The sequence below is a fragment of the Marmota monax genome, unplaced genomic scaffold (assembly GCF_021218885.2).
Source record: "Marmota monax isolate L192 unplaced genomic scaffold, Marmota_monax_Labrador192_F-V1.1 WCK01_AAM20220418_F8-fsc00131, whole genome shotgun sequence".
Taxonomy (NCBI): Eukaryota; Metazoa; Chordata; class Mammalia; order Rodentia; family Sciuridae; genus Marmota; species Marmota monax.
Window position 1 is genome coordinate 135,044 of NW_026693141.1, and position 13,734 is coordinate 148,777.

The 13,734-nt window shown below is 36.3% G+C and overlaps 1 protein-coding gene across 1 annotated transcript in view; it reads right to left on the minus strand.

The window, feature by feature from the left end:
- Positions 1 to 13,734, minus strand: part of Agbl3 (AGBL carboxypeptidase 3) — a 65,147-nt gene that overhangs the window by 5,860 nt on the left and 45,553 nt on the right. Inside the window, exons 14-15 of the mRNA XM_058582854.1 lie at positions 11,937 to 12,140; positions 8,828 to 9,059 (exon numbers count right to left, since the gene is read on the minus strand). Of these exons, the coding sequence (XP_058438837.1) occupies positions 8,828 to 9,059; positions 11,937 to 12,140 (436 nt within the window). The remainder of the gene's footprint in view (positions 1 to 8,827; positions 9,060 to 11,936; positions 12,141 to 13,734) is intronic.

Here is a 13,734-nt window from a genome sequence, read left to right on the forward strand (position 1 = left end):
CTCTTTTATTTATCAGAACTTACTTATGGGTTGATTTTCTTACTATGAATTACATGCTTTAGATTTTGTCTTAATATGTTTTCATGAAAACTCATTTTACCTGAAAATGTTTTTATTTTATTATCATTCTTGGGAAATAGTCTCACTGAGTATGAAATTGTAGGTCAAATGCTAAAGATTGCTTTCCTCGCTGGGCACTTAATGTGTCTTTGGCAGTTTCAGTTGATGATTTTTTGGAAACATCATGACTATGTTTATTTCGAATGTAATTCATCAGGTTAATCAAGTAAAAGACAAAAGCACACGATCACATCAACAGATGCAGAAAAACATTTTTTTCACTTTTAAAAATGTGTTCTTTTAGATAAACATGACAGTAAAGTGTATTTTGATATATTATACACACATTGAGTATAACGTATTCTAATTAGGATCCCATTCTTGTGTTTGTACATGATGGGGAGTTACATTGGTCATGTATTCATATGTTAACATGGTAAAGTTATGTCCAAAACATTCTGCTGTCTTTCCCATTCCCGGCCCCACTCTTCCCTCCATTCCCCTTTATTTAATCCAATGAACTTCTAATCTTCCCTGATGTTAGCATAATTGCAGCCATATTCCTTTCCTTCACCTCCACTTTATGAATACTGTTTTATTCCCAAGAAATAGAAAGTAGCCCGAGATAAACTTACCTTCCTGGAGATGTGCTGGTCTTGCCCTGTTCTCTCATTTGGGAGATAGAAGACAACTTACCGGCTCCTGAGATGGGGGCATACTGGTTTCCCTGTTCTCTCCTTGAGAAGATAAAGGGACATGCAGGTTTCCCTGTTCCCCCTCTGAGAGGAAAACTGCCTATCTCTGTTCCCAAGAAACAAGCTTGCCTTCCACAAAGATCAGGAGATACTTACTGTGTCAGTCAAGACTAAACCTGCCCCTAGTGCCCAGCCATGATTCTAGCCTACAAAAGGTATCATTTGAGGGGGAGTTGCTGCTGTTCTCCCTCACTTGCTGCTTCTGTCCCTCTCTGTGCTGAGCAGCCTTGTCAGGCTCCTGATAATAAACCCACTTCTTATCCCAGGTGTGTGTGTGATTAGTCCTGCACCACTTTCCTTTCACCTACCCCATCTTAGTGTGTGTTAGCTTCCACATATCAGGGAGAACATTCAGCCTTTGTTTTTTTTTTTTTTTTTTTTTTTTTTGGGATTGGCTTATTTCATTGAGAATGATAGTCTCCAGTTCCATTCATTTACCAGCAAATGCCATAATTTCATTCTTCTAAAGAAGCAGCCTTAAAAGGCTGAGTAATATTCCATTGTGTATCTACACACATCACATTTTATTTAACCATTCATCTGTTGAAGGGCACCTAGTTTGGTTCCATAGCTTAGCTATTGTGAATTGAGCTGCCATAAACATTGATATGGTTGCATCACTGTAGTGATGCAAGGAGTGGAATAACTAGGCCAAACAGTGATTCCATTCCAAGTTTTCTGAAGAATCTCAATACTGCTTTTCCTAGTGGTTGCACCAATTTTAGTCCCACCAGCAATGTATAAATGTACTTTTTCCCCCACATCCTCACCAACATTTATTGTTACTTGTATTCTTGATAATTGCTATTCTCACTAGAGTAAGATGAAATCTCAATATAGCTTTAATTTGCATTTTTCTAATTGATAGAGATGAACATTTTTTTTTCATATATTTGTTCACCATTTGTATCTCTTCTTCTGTGAAGTGTCTGTCCAGTTCCTTTGCCCATTATTGACTGGGTTACTTGGTTTTTTTTATGGTGTTAAGTTTGTTTTTGAGTTCTTTATATATCCTGGAGATTAATGCTCTATCTGAGGTGCATGTGGCAAAGATTTTCTCCCACTCTGTAGGCTCTCTCTTCAAGTTCTTGATTGTTTCCTTTGCTGCGAAGAAGCTTTTTTGTTTGATATCATCCCATTTAGTGATTCTTGATTTTATTTGTTGTGCTTTTGGAGTCTTGTTGAGGAAGTCAGTTCCTAATCTGACATAATGGAGATTTGGGCCTACATTTTCTTCTAGTAGGCACAGTGTCTCTGGTCTAATGCCTTGGTCCTTTGAATTATTGCTCAGCTTTTGATTGCAGGTTTATGTCTCTTGCCAAATTTACAAACTTTTCAGGCATTATTTCTTTGAGTTCACTGGCGTCCCTATCTTATTTCACCTCTCCTTCTGAAACTCGGATAATATGAATAAAAAATTTTATTTTATAGCCTCCTAGGCTCTGATCATTTTATTTTTACTCTATTTTATCTCTGATATTAGATAATTTCTATTTTTCTCTTTCTTTGTTCACTGACTCTTTCCTTTACTCCACCACCTCACTTATGCTATTGTGCTCATCTACTAACTTTTTATTTCAGTTATTGTACTTTTCAGTTAAAATTTTGAAATTTGGTTCTTTTTAATATTCTCTTTCTCCTTTTCTCTCCATCTCTATTCTGTTAATATTCTTAATTTTTTTCCCATTTGTTTCAACTGTGTATGTTAAACCATTTTTATCATGACTTTAAAAAATCTTAGAAAAATCTAACATATCCCCCCCCCCCAAAAGCTCCTGGTGAGACAGTGCAAGAAGGTTCAGAGGAGAAATGATTGTGTTGTGAGAGTCTTAACCCAATAAGTGATTTACCACTAAAGTGGTAGGGTGTGGCTGGAGGAGGTGGGGATTGGGGCATGGCTTTGGATATATATTTATATCGGGTGAGTGAACTTTCTGCTTTCTGATCACCATGTAAGCCTCTGCCACACTCTATCGCCATTATGTTCCTATCTCACCTGGAGCCCTGAAGAATGGAGCCACTATCTGTGGATTGAGATCTCTGAAACTATGAGCCCTCAAATAAATTCTTCCTCCTCTACAGTTGCACTGGTTGGGTCATTTATTCACAGCAGTGAAAAAGATGACTAAAACAGAAATTGATACTGAGAAGTGGGGTCATTGCTGTGCCTAACCTGACCATGTGGTTCAGAAGATTTTTGAGCTTCTTGGAATTGGTGGGAGGAATTTTGAGATGTTTAAAAGTGCAAGCTGGAAATGCTTTAGATTGTTATATGCAAAACTTAATGGCCAGTTCTGGTGGGAGCTCAAAAGACCAGAATGCCAATAGAACCAGGGACAATGAAGACAGGGCTCAAGAGGGTTCAGAGGATGACTCTATTGGAACTTGCAGTAGAGACCATTAGTGCTATGTTCTGGCTGAGAAGTTGTCTTCATTTTGCTCGTGTCCAAAGACTTTCTGTGAGGCTGATTTTAGAAGCAATGGACTTCTTAATATGGCAGAAGAAATGTCTAGGTAGCATAGCATTCAGGTGGTGGCATGGATATTGCTGGTGGCTTTTATACGAATTTATGGTGATAATCAGGAGCAGCAAGCACAGCAGAAAGATTTGGAAAAAGTGAATTTGAAAGGCCAGAATAAAACTAGAACTAAGGAAGTTGCAGTTGTTAAAGACAATACTAACATTACAGAAATGCTAAAAATTTTTCCTAGAGACAATAAGAAAGATGGCTTACTGGCATCTCAGGAGCTGGCAAGACCACACCCATATCTCAAGCTCAAGGGAGTAAAGGTGAAAATTCTCTTGAGAAGAGATGAGTAGGGTACCCTTCTTCCAAAAAGGGCCTAGGAAGTTTTTTCAATGTGCTCAGCCATCCAGGCACTCAGAGGCTGCCATAGTAAGGGTCTCTGGAGGCTTTGCTACTGCTCAAGATGGCGGCAGAACTTGACATCAATCATGTGATGCTGGTTCTGCAGGAATGCAGGATGCTGGAGTTAGGAGGTCATGAAGGCTTCCACCAAGATTTCAAAAGAAGGCCTGGAAGTCCAGGAAAAGTACAACAGGGCTGGAGTCCCTGTGGGCATCCCCTGAGACGTCAAAGTGTGGAGATGTGTGGAGAAAGCTGAAGCTGCAGTGGAGACTACTGAGATTAAGAAATGCCAGTAACATTGGACATCATAGTAGGACAGCTACAGGAATTGAGCAGAAACAAGCCAACAAAAGGCCACTTGGGCTGCAACAAAGGGTGGAGCTACACATGCCCTTTGGAGAAAACATCAAGATGCCATATGCCCACATGCAGGACATGAAGCTACAGGACTTGTTTGCCCAGCTGCATTTCGGTCTTGGTTTGGTCCTATCCTTTCTTTCTATGCCCCTAATTTTGTGTATAGAAATGTTTACTATGTACCATTAAATATTGGATACTTGTAAATTGCTTTTTATTTTACAGGAGTTCACAATGCGAAGCCTTTGGACTTGAACTTTGAGCAAATCTTGGAACTGATGACTATGGGGATTCTTAGAAATGGAAAAAATATATTTTGCTTTGTGAGATGGTTGTGAGGTTTTGGGGCAGACTGGTATGGTTTGGATGTGAGGGATCCCCCAAAAGCTCCTGTGTGAGACAGTGCAAGAAGGTTCAGAGGAGAAATGATTGGATTGTGAGTCTTAACCCAATCAGTGATTTGGGATTAACTGTGTGGTAATTGAAGTGGTAGGGTGTGGTTGGAGAAGGTGGGAATTGGGGCGTGGCTTTGAGTATATATTTGTATCTGGCGAGTGGACTCTCTACTTCATGATCACCATGTAAACCTCTGCCACACTCTTCATCATGTTCCACCTCACCTCGAACCTGGAGGAATGGAGCTGGCCTTCTATAAACTAAGATCTCTAAAACTGTGAGTCCCCAAATAAACTTTTCCTCCTCTAAAATTGTTCTGGTTGGGTCCTTTAGTCACAGCAACAAAAAAGCTGACTAAAACATTGGTATATCAGCTAATTGTATTCTTAAGATTAATTGTCTTCTTAAAATTAGTGTTGGATCGTCCTGGTACTTAAAATGATGGTTTATTCCTGATTAAAACATGGACATTTTCATATCATAAGACTCTGGATCTTATTTAAACTTTGTTTTAGCTAGATTTTTGACTCTGTGCCAGCAAGAGAAGTGGGGTGATAAGACCTCATTACCACTAGATGGAAGTAGAAGTCCAGGTCCCCACTTGGGCTCTGCTGATGTCAGAGGGAAGAGGTTCCTAATTTCTGTTGAACAGTTCCAACCTCTGTGCTGCCTGTGCTGCCAGTGACAGGGGTTGCTTCATTGCTGCTGGGTCTTGGTACAAAGGCCCCTTCTGATACTAGCCCAATGGGGAGCAGAAGAGCACCTCATTTCTGTCCAGTGGGTGTGGAAGTCTAGGCTCCTTAGTGGTTTCCAGTGATACCTTCTGAGAAGAGGCTCTTTATAGGCCAGTGGAGTAAAGTTTTTGGCTTCTACTTGTCCTTTTTAAATCCTACCCTAAGTGGGGTGTTATACCTCATAAGAGTAGGAGTCTACACCTCTCACATGGCTTCTACTTACATAGATGGCAGTGCAACCACTGTTTATCAGTGGTGTTTGTCTGGAGTAGAAAAACTTATTGTCTTAAGAGTTTTCTATTGAGTTAGCTGTCACTTTCTTGGCTCTTTAGTTATACAGTTTAGGCTTCTGTGGGAGTTTTGTGCATGTGTCTGTGCCTGTTGGTGTTTCCAGATTGGGGTCTTATTCAGCTTCAAACCTTGAATTCATGAGGCAAAAAGGAAACCCAGATCACAGGGTTATTACTTGGTTCCTGAAGTCCCCAGCAAGTCTCCTTCCTTTTTTTCAACCATTCAGAGTTGTCTTATATTTGTTTTAGATGTATTATCTGAGGGTTTTAATTGTTTTTAGTAAGAAGAACTGGAATAATGTGTCTACTTCATCTGGAGTGAAATCTCTCCAACTACCTTCTGATTTATATAATCTTTCTCAAGAATTTTCATTATTGCCAAATGGAATGCAAAACATGAAATTTATTCTTCCATATCTGAATTCTGATCAGTATTTGACTCTACATAAATTTAAGGGATATAAATCATCTTGCTAACATGCTGTTGATTAGTAATCCACCTAGACCTTATTTATTTTGGCTGAAGAGCAGAACAATTTATGTTCAAGTTCTATAATTACACCCAGATGTCAAATGCTTCAGTATGATAATTTTGCAAGCTGTAGCAACACATTAACTAGTCTCTATCTAGTCCAAACTTAGATTCATGTCCAAGATAATTTAGTAAAGGTGTGATCTTTTCATTCTTTACTTATCCTTTCTTTATCTTGTAATCATTTTCTATAGATAATACTATGTAAAAATGATGAGCAAGTTAAATAGAGAATATATAGATCAGAGAACAAACCCCATAAATTATAAAAGCAAAGATTATCAGTTTGATAATGTTTAAATATACACTGAGAGTCTCTTTGCTAAGTATGGTCTTATTTGCAGCTTTCCTGCTTTTTATATTTCCATGTAAACCTAAAGTAGATACTTTTGGGGATGTCCAGCCCAGACACAATTTCCCCTTCTCAGGGGACTCTCTCTAGGTCCACAAGGGTAGGGCTTCCAACAACCACGTATGTAATTATGTGATCTCTATTCACTGACATGGTTGCCAATCAGATTCTCTCTCCTTATAATTTAGAAGTGGGAATGAACGATAGTGAGTTAATCTTATAAGTCAAATTGCTACGGGATATAAATTTGTGAGCTGACCGTTGTGTACCCCCTTCTTCTAGAGAGGGAAAACTAGACTGTAGATAGATAAAGAGCCCTGGTAGTTTTCCTCTCCCAGTTCTACCCACATTCTGAAACCTGGATGAATTCCCTCTCCTTTTCTTCCCATGAATAGCCTAGTAAATTCTTGGAATTCTTCCCTTTCACCCTTCCTTTATGTTTTTTAATTAAGCTAGTTTGAATTGGTTTCTGATATGTATAAATGGAGAGGTCTTAATACATCCTCGTATATGTCTATACCTTCAGGCTCAGGCTAATACACACTGAGTGCCTATCTGGGTTCAAAGTACATAAGGAATCTCTTATGAAAGATATAGCTAAAAATCAAGTTATGTTCTAATTGTCACCCAGACCCCTTGCCCACCTCTAGATTCTCAGCTTCTTAGCCTCTTTGCTCAAATGTGTTGTATTTTTGTTATTAGTTTCCTAATTTGTGATTTTGCTGATATTATCATGTTGGATTCCTTGTTTGCCTGGGCCAACACTACAATTTGCTTACCTCATATTAGCTGACCTATTGGACTCTATTCCTGTCAGGCATCCTTCCCCAAGATGATTGCTACCCATTGCACTAGAAACTTCCCTCAATTTCCCAGTTTAATAATCTTATTGATTACATAAAAAATACCCATTAATAAACATTTAGGGAAAAACAACTGAAAGAGGATTACCATCCCCTAAAAACACTTTAGTTATCAGGAGATAATCATTGATGGGAATATGTGATCCCAGAGCCTTTTTGTAGGTTTGTATGTGTTTGAATGTGCACATACATATAAATGCAATCATACCAAATCTGTTTATCTGATTTATATATCCTATTTCATTCACTTACTTATTGGGAACATCATTCCATGCTAATTAATTAAATATTCTGTATGATACTAAATAGCTATATAATATTTCATTTTATGAATGTACCATAATTTATTTAAGCAATTTTCTATTCTTGGGCATTTATTTCATATCTCTATTTTTGACTTCTCTTAACAACACTGAACACATGCATCACACCATATTCAGGCTTTTTCTGCAGGCTACAATTTCTAAAAGTGAATTTTTTTAGTCAAAATGGATGTATGGGAACTGAGTTGAAGAGCATGTGGTTAGCATGTGTGAGGCCCTAGGTTTAATCCTCAGCACCACATAAAGGAAAAAAAGAAAGAAAGAAAGAAAGAAAGGAATGTGAAGGATTGAAAAGGAAATGAAACTAAGGATTTTCCACTTATATTGTTGGATTGCCTTCCAGAAACTCTGTTTATATTCACGAAATCAATGAATAAATTTGTCCGCTGAGAAGTAAAAATGGTATTTCATCATTGTATTAATCTGCACTCTTTAGATTTTAGTGAGATCAAACATTTCTAAATGTTCATTTTCTGTGTTTTATCTCTTGTGAATTCCTCATTCAGAGCCTTTGCCCCTTTTCACATTAAAATACCCATTATTTTCTAAATGACTTATAGGCATTCTTTGTGTATTTGGTATATTGGTCCTGATTTTCACTTATGTTTAAAGAGAAAAGACAAAGCATAATGATGAAGTTCAGAAGGACTCTGGAATCAGAATGTCTGCCTGGGTTTGAATTCAGATTTTGCTACCTATTATCTTGTGTGATACTTTGCTGAATTTACTTATCATCTCTATAAGTCCTCTGGTGGAGTTTTTTGGGGTCTTCTAGATGTCAGATCATGTCATCAGCAAACAGATAATTTGACTTTTCCTATTTGTATCATTTTCAATCTCTTTCTCTTGTCTGATTGGTCTGGTTAGAGTTTCAAGAACCATAATGAATAAGAATTATTTAAAAACACCTGAAAAATTTCAAGTCAGGATATGATTACATATAATTTATGCATACTTTATTCACAGATGCAAATTAATGAGTAATTTCATACAAATAACCATTCAAATAAGACCTGATAACTTAGAACTTCACATACCTGGTGTTTTCTTTGTCCCTTTGTCAAATGTGGTGTAGCTGATATAATTTTCCAAAGACTATTTATTTATCCAGGATTGTTGCTTAGAATAATGAACTAATCTGCCTTGCTTCCTTATAAATGAATGTATTAAATATTTAGGAACAGGATGTGGCTCTGGGGTATAGCACTTGCTTAGCATACACAAGGCCCTTGGTTTGATTCCTAACACCACCTAAAAAAAAAAAAGCTACAAATGATAATACTGTATGGACTTACTGATGTTGGATTTGGAAGTTGCTTCTTGAATTGAATAACTGTTTTATCTGACTGTTTTCCATGGGTTTTTGGGTTTCCATGATAGGGAGCAAATAATGCAATATTTCTTGAGTTTGAGCTATTCTTTTATCCCTGTAGATTCTTTTTTCATCATCTGTCCAGTTTATGCCACTCTTCTTACTTTGGACAGGCGTACATTCTTTACCTTTGCTTTTTAAGTTGTGATGCAGATCTGGGGATCAACCAGAAAAATATGAATAGATATATAAGTTGTATTTATTCAATAATTACTTATTAAGTTATTCAATTATTACTTATTACTTACTAAAGGCAAACAAAAATTTTAAAGACACTGATAAGAGCATGGTTGGAGTAAAGGAAATTAGATCAAAAGAATGGAGAAAATATGCTAGAGATGTGGATTAGGTTTCAAGAGCTGGAATGTAAATTATATTCCTACATTTGGAATTGGGTCAATATAGCTCCCCTATATGCGCAGCTCTGTATATTCACACATGTCCAGATTTTAACTTTCTGAGAGATATGTGACCACAGGTATCTGATTATTCCTGTCTCAGTCTCCCACTGAGATAGAATATGAAAAAGAGGGAACAGTCTACCATGAGAAAACAGTCGGGATGGGTTTCCATATGTTATAAACTTGAAGACATTTCTGTTAAATTCAGTGCATATGGATCAGGTAAAACTCCTATGGGTTGATTTTAAAAAAATCTTTCCTAAGAAAAAGCAGTATTCCTACTAAGTAAACAAAGGGACCACAGAAACAATCTACAGACATACTCTAAAATATAGACAGAGGGTTAAGGTGAGAACAGGTCATGGAAAACTATGGAAATATACTGTGGACTTCTTTTTTTAAAAATTTCAATGTCCTCCCCCTACGCAGAATAGTATATATAGGTAACTCTCTTTAAATCCATTACTTAGCTTCAATAATGTGTTTTCTTGTTAGGATTGATCAACATTTAGAATTCATTGATGGCACTAGGGACATGGTTATAGACAGCTAAAATAACAAGAAAGTCTGTGTAGGTGAAGCACGTTCCAAAAAACAGACAAGATTCTTGGAGTGCCGTGACTTCCTGCCAGCTTCTGGGGTTTGGTTGAGTAGAAAAGTGGCTACTGCAAGGGTGTCACATTTGTGTTTCCCAAGTTCAAAGGGAAATGACTTAGGTCTAAAACTATCTGCAGGATTTGTCATGAATTTACTCCTCCTCCATGCTCTCCTGGCAGCCGAAATTCTGTTTTTGTATTATATCTTATCACTAAATATAAACTCTTCCAGAACTAAAGTCTAACTGGGTTCTTCGTTAATCTCTGACAGCAATCCATGACATTTCCTCCTTAATAAGTTCAATAATGGGGAAAGACAAACATCCTTCTGTAAGAAACAGAGTGATAATGAAGACATAACATTTTAGAGGAAAATACACAGTCTTATATGCATATATTATTAGAAAAGTGGGAGGCAATACAAAGAGAAGATAGCTCTCCATGAAATTGACTTAATGTTAAAGAGTATTGTAGAATTTTATTAGACATGTGTCCATAAAATAGTCAAGAAAAGATGAGATGCTAATTTCAGGAAAGACTGGATAAGGCTAATTAGGCACAGTGGTGGAGGCAATAGGGAACAACAGCAGCAAAAACCCTTCCAAAGTGGACAAATAACTTTCCTTTTTTAGCAGAATCATACAAATACCACTAGTCTCCATCCAGTTCCTCTCTTCCTGTTCTAAAATATGCTTTAATTAGAATTGGTACCTCCATCATTGTACTGAAATTTCTCTGATTAAAATCCCCAAGAACCTCAGTGCTGTAAATTCAATAGTCAATCCATTGCAGTTGACCAGTCAGAAGCCTCAGACTCAGACTCTCATTTGGCTTCTAGAACAACACATTCTATGAATTCCTCAAATCCTACCTCACACCCCAAAGTAGTCTTTGTTGGTTCCTGTTCTTCTCCTGACCCATTAATGTAGGGGCTCCCTGGGAACTTGGTCCTTAACCCTTTTCTATCTCTATACCTATTCCCTTATGAATTCCATCCAGCATCTATCCTAAAATAGTATCTATATGCTGAAAATTCCCAAATGTATCCCCATTCTAGGTCTCTCTCTGAACTTCAGACTCATATCCTTCTGCCTACTCAATAGTGCAACTGAATATCTAATAGACATTTCAAATGCAACATGTCCAAATTGAATTGCTGCTCCATTCTTAGTTTTTTTCCCCCTGAATCAGCAGATAATAACTCAATCCTGCTAGTTGCTATGGCTCAAAAATATGAGGTTTCAATTCATAAACACCTGTGAAACCATCATCACAGCCAGGATCTAGTATAGATTGTCCCTAAAAGGTTCCTTGTGCATCAAATTTCCCATTCATTCTCTACTCCAGGAAACTTTTATCTGTTTTTTTTTCTCTATAGGTTAACTTGCTTACATATAATGAAATCATATAGCATTTTTCCATTATGTATCTGGACTTTTTATTCAGCATAATAATTTTTAGATTCACCTGGATGAATAATGTAGGTGAATTTGACTTTAGCTTTACTAACTTAAACTAGCATGAATTACCATGATAGAATCAGGACAAGGCCAATCTTCTCTGTCCCTTTATAGGGGTGCTTTAGAATAGACACATCTCAAGACAGAGACTGTGAACTACAATGGTCTTCAATTAGTGTAGGGATACTCTAAAGAGACATGAATAAAGGTGATTTCCAATGAAAAATTCCAGGTCTGGAAAGCAAAAGCTACCAGAATATGGTGGTGGCATTAAAAAAAAATCCCTATGGGGGAAAAGTGAGGATGAAAGGTATCAATAGCAGGGAGTTATTGCAAATAAGATAATTAAAATTTTTTTCAAGGCTGTATTAAACTGAAATATTTTTCTTCTAAATTTAACTCATATGAAGATTAAATAAGGCAAGTATTTTCAGGGACAGGACAAAAATGGTTATTAATCCATTCTGTTTACCAAAGCAGTTTCCATAATCCAGGTTTCATAAATTTACTAATGAAAATATAGTATAAGTCATCTTTATATTGATTAAAATACTAAATAATAATTTTTTAAAAACCTGTTCGTATCCTTGTCTTTTCAATCCAACTTGATGTTTGTTGGCTCCTAGGAAACTTCAAGGACGTCACTCTGAAACAGTTTTCATATAAACGATTTCCCAGGGGCTGAATTATTTCCTGGATTGGCCTCTCACAGGTTTCTAGAAAATATCTTCGATTGTCTCTGCTAAAACTCTGAATCATATTTTGGGAGCTGAAAGAAACTGGGTTCTGTGATCTCAATTTCAAACAGCAAACTACCCACTCAAGAGTAATGTACTGCCTTGTTCTATTGGTATATTGTACCCCAGAGTATGCAAAGTGTGTGTATATATACATAAATATATGGACATGTGTGTATATCTAATCTTACATAAGGGAGATCAAAAGGGTTAAACTATTTGCTCAAGATCACCCAGCTAATAGGAGGCAGAGGCAAATCTAGAAGTCATACCTTCTATCTACAGTACTTTTTCTCGTATCTTAATGTATCATTCAATTTATTTCATAGAGTATAATAAAGATATGATAAATGATATTTTTAAAAATTAAATCTTAGTGTAAAAGAATTAATTTTATATACAATTATGGATATGCCAAAAGGTGCCTCATATATTGGTCTTAGAATATGTAAGGCATTTTTTGTCAAGTCTCTGTTTTTCCTTAAAACCTATTTTATTTAGCAGCAACCAAGTTCTTAGGGGAGAAACCAAGGAAAGGAGAAAGAACATACCATGGTCATGGTCACTCTGTTGTGAAAATTCAGGTGATTTTCAAATGCTTACCTATGACTACCTATTTCACTATCTAGATATTTGTTTATATCATTATTCTAAAGGATAGGGAAACTTGCCAAGGGTGATAGAGATAGAATAATTGCTGGTACACACAAAACTACATAGTTGGTTTATGTAATCTCTGAATTCCCTTTCTATTCCTCTTTCAGTTTTTAGGTACTAGTTTTTGCCTCAGTGACCAATGCTCCAATTGCCACTATACAGAGTAAAACATTTGATTATTATTCATTCTTTCTAAAACTCTAAATAATTAACTTATGACAGAGATATTGGTTTTAAAAGAGAAACTCAGTTTCTCTTTTAAATAATGAGTGCATAAAAATAAATATCTATAGAATTTAAGGCAACTACTGGGGACAGCTTGGCAATATTGAAATCTTAGAAACCTTCAAAGTACCCATCTTATGGGGGTGTGTGTGTGTATATGTGTGTGTGTATATATATATATGTGTGTATATATATGTGTATATATATGCATATATATGTGAAAGTGACCTAGTCATAGGTACTGTGTTGAATATAAGGAGATATTCAATTAGCAATGGTTATCGGAAAGTCACTTTAACCTGTTGCTTTAATTCAAAACCAAAATCTTATAAGAAAGAGGAAAATGAGTAAGATAGTTAGGTAGAAGAAATCAAGTATAAGTTTTCCTACCTTAAATATTTTTTTAGAAGCCAAGAAGGAGCTTGTCCAGGTATTTTCACTGTAAAAGAGAATATACCATAAAATATCTGCTTAGGTATTAAGATCAACAAAATATAATAGTTTTTTGTCAATTCATTTACATGGTTAATGCTTGCTTAATTGAGATTATTTTCAATTAATCCACTATTGTTTCATTCAGGTATATAAAAGATAAAAGTACATATTTCCTCGGGAAGCCTTTTGATTAAACTGTTTCCAGAGAATAGCAAACAGTACAAATACCTAACTAATAACTGTCTAACAATGCAGAATTGAGTATGCTTGGATCTATGAAGATTATCTACATGTTCACTAATGAGGCCAACCTTTTAGA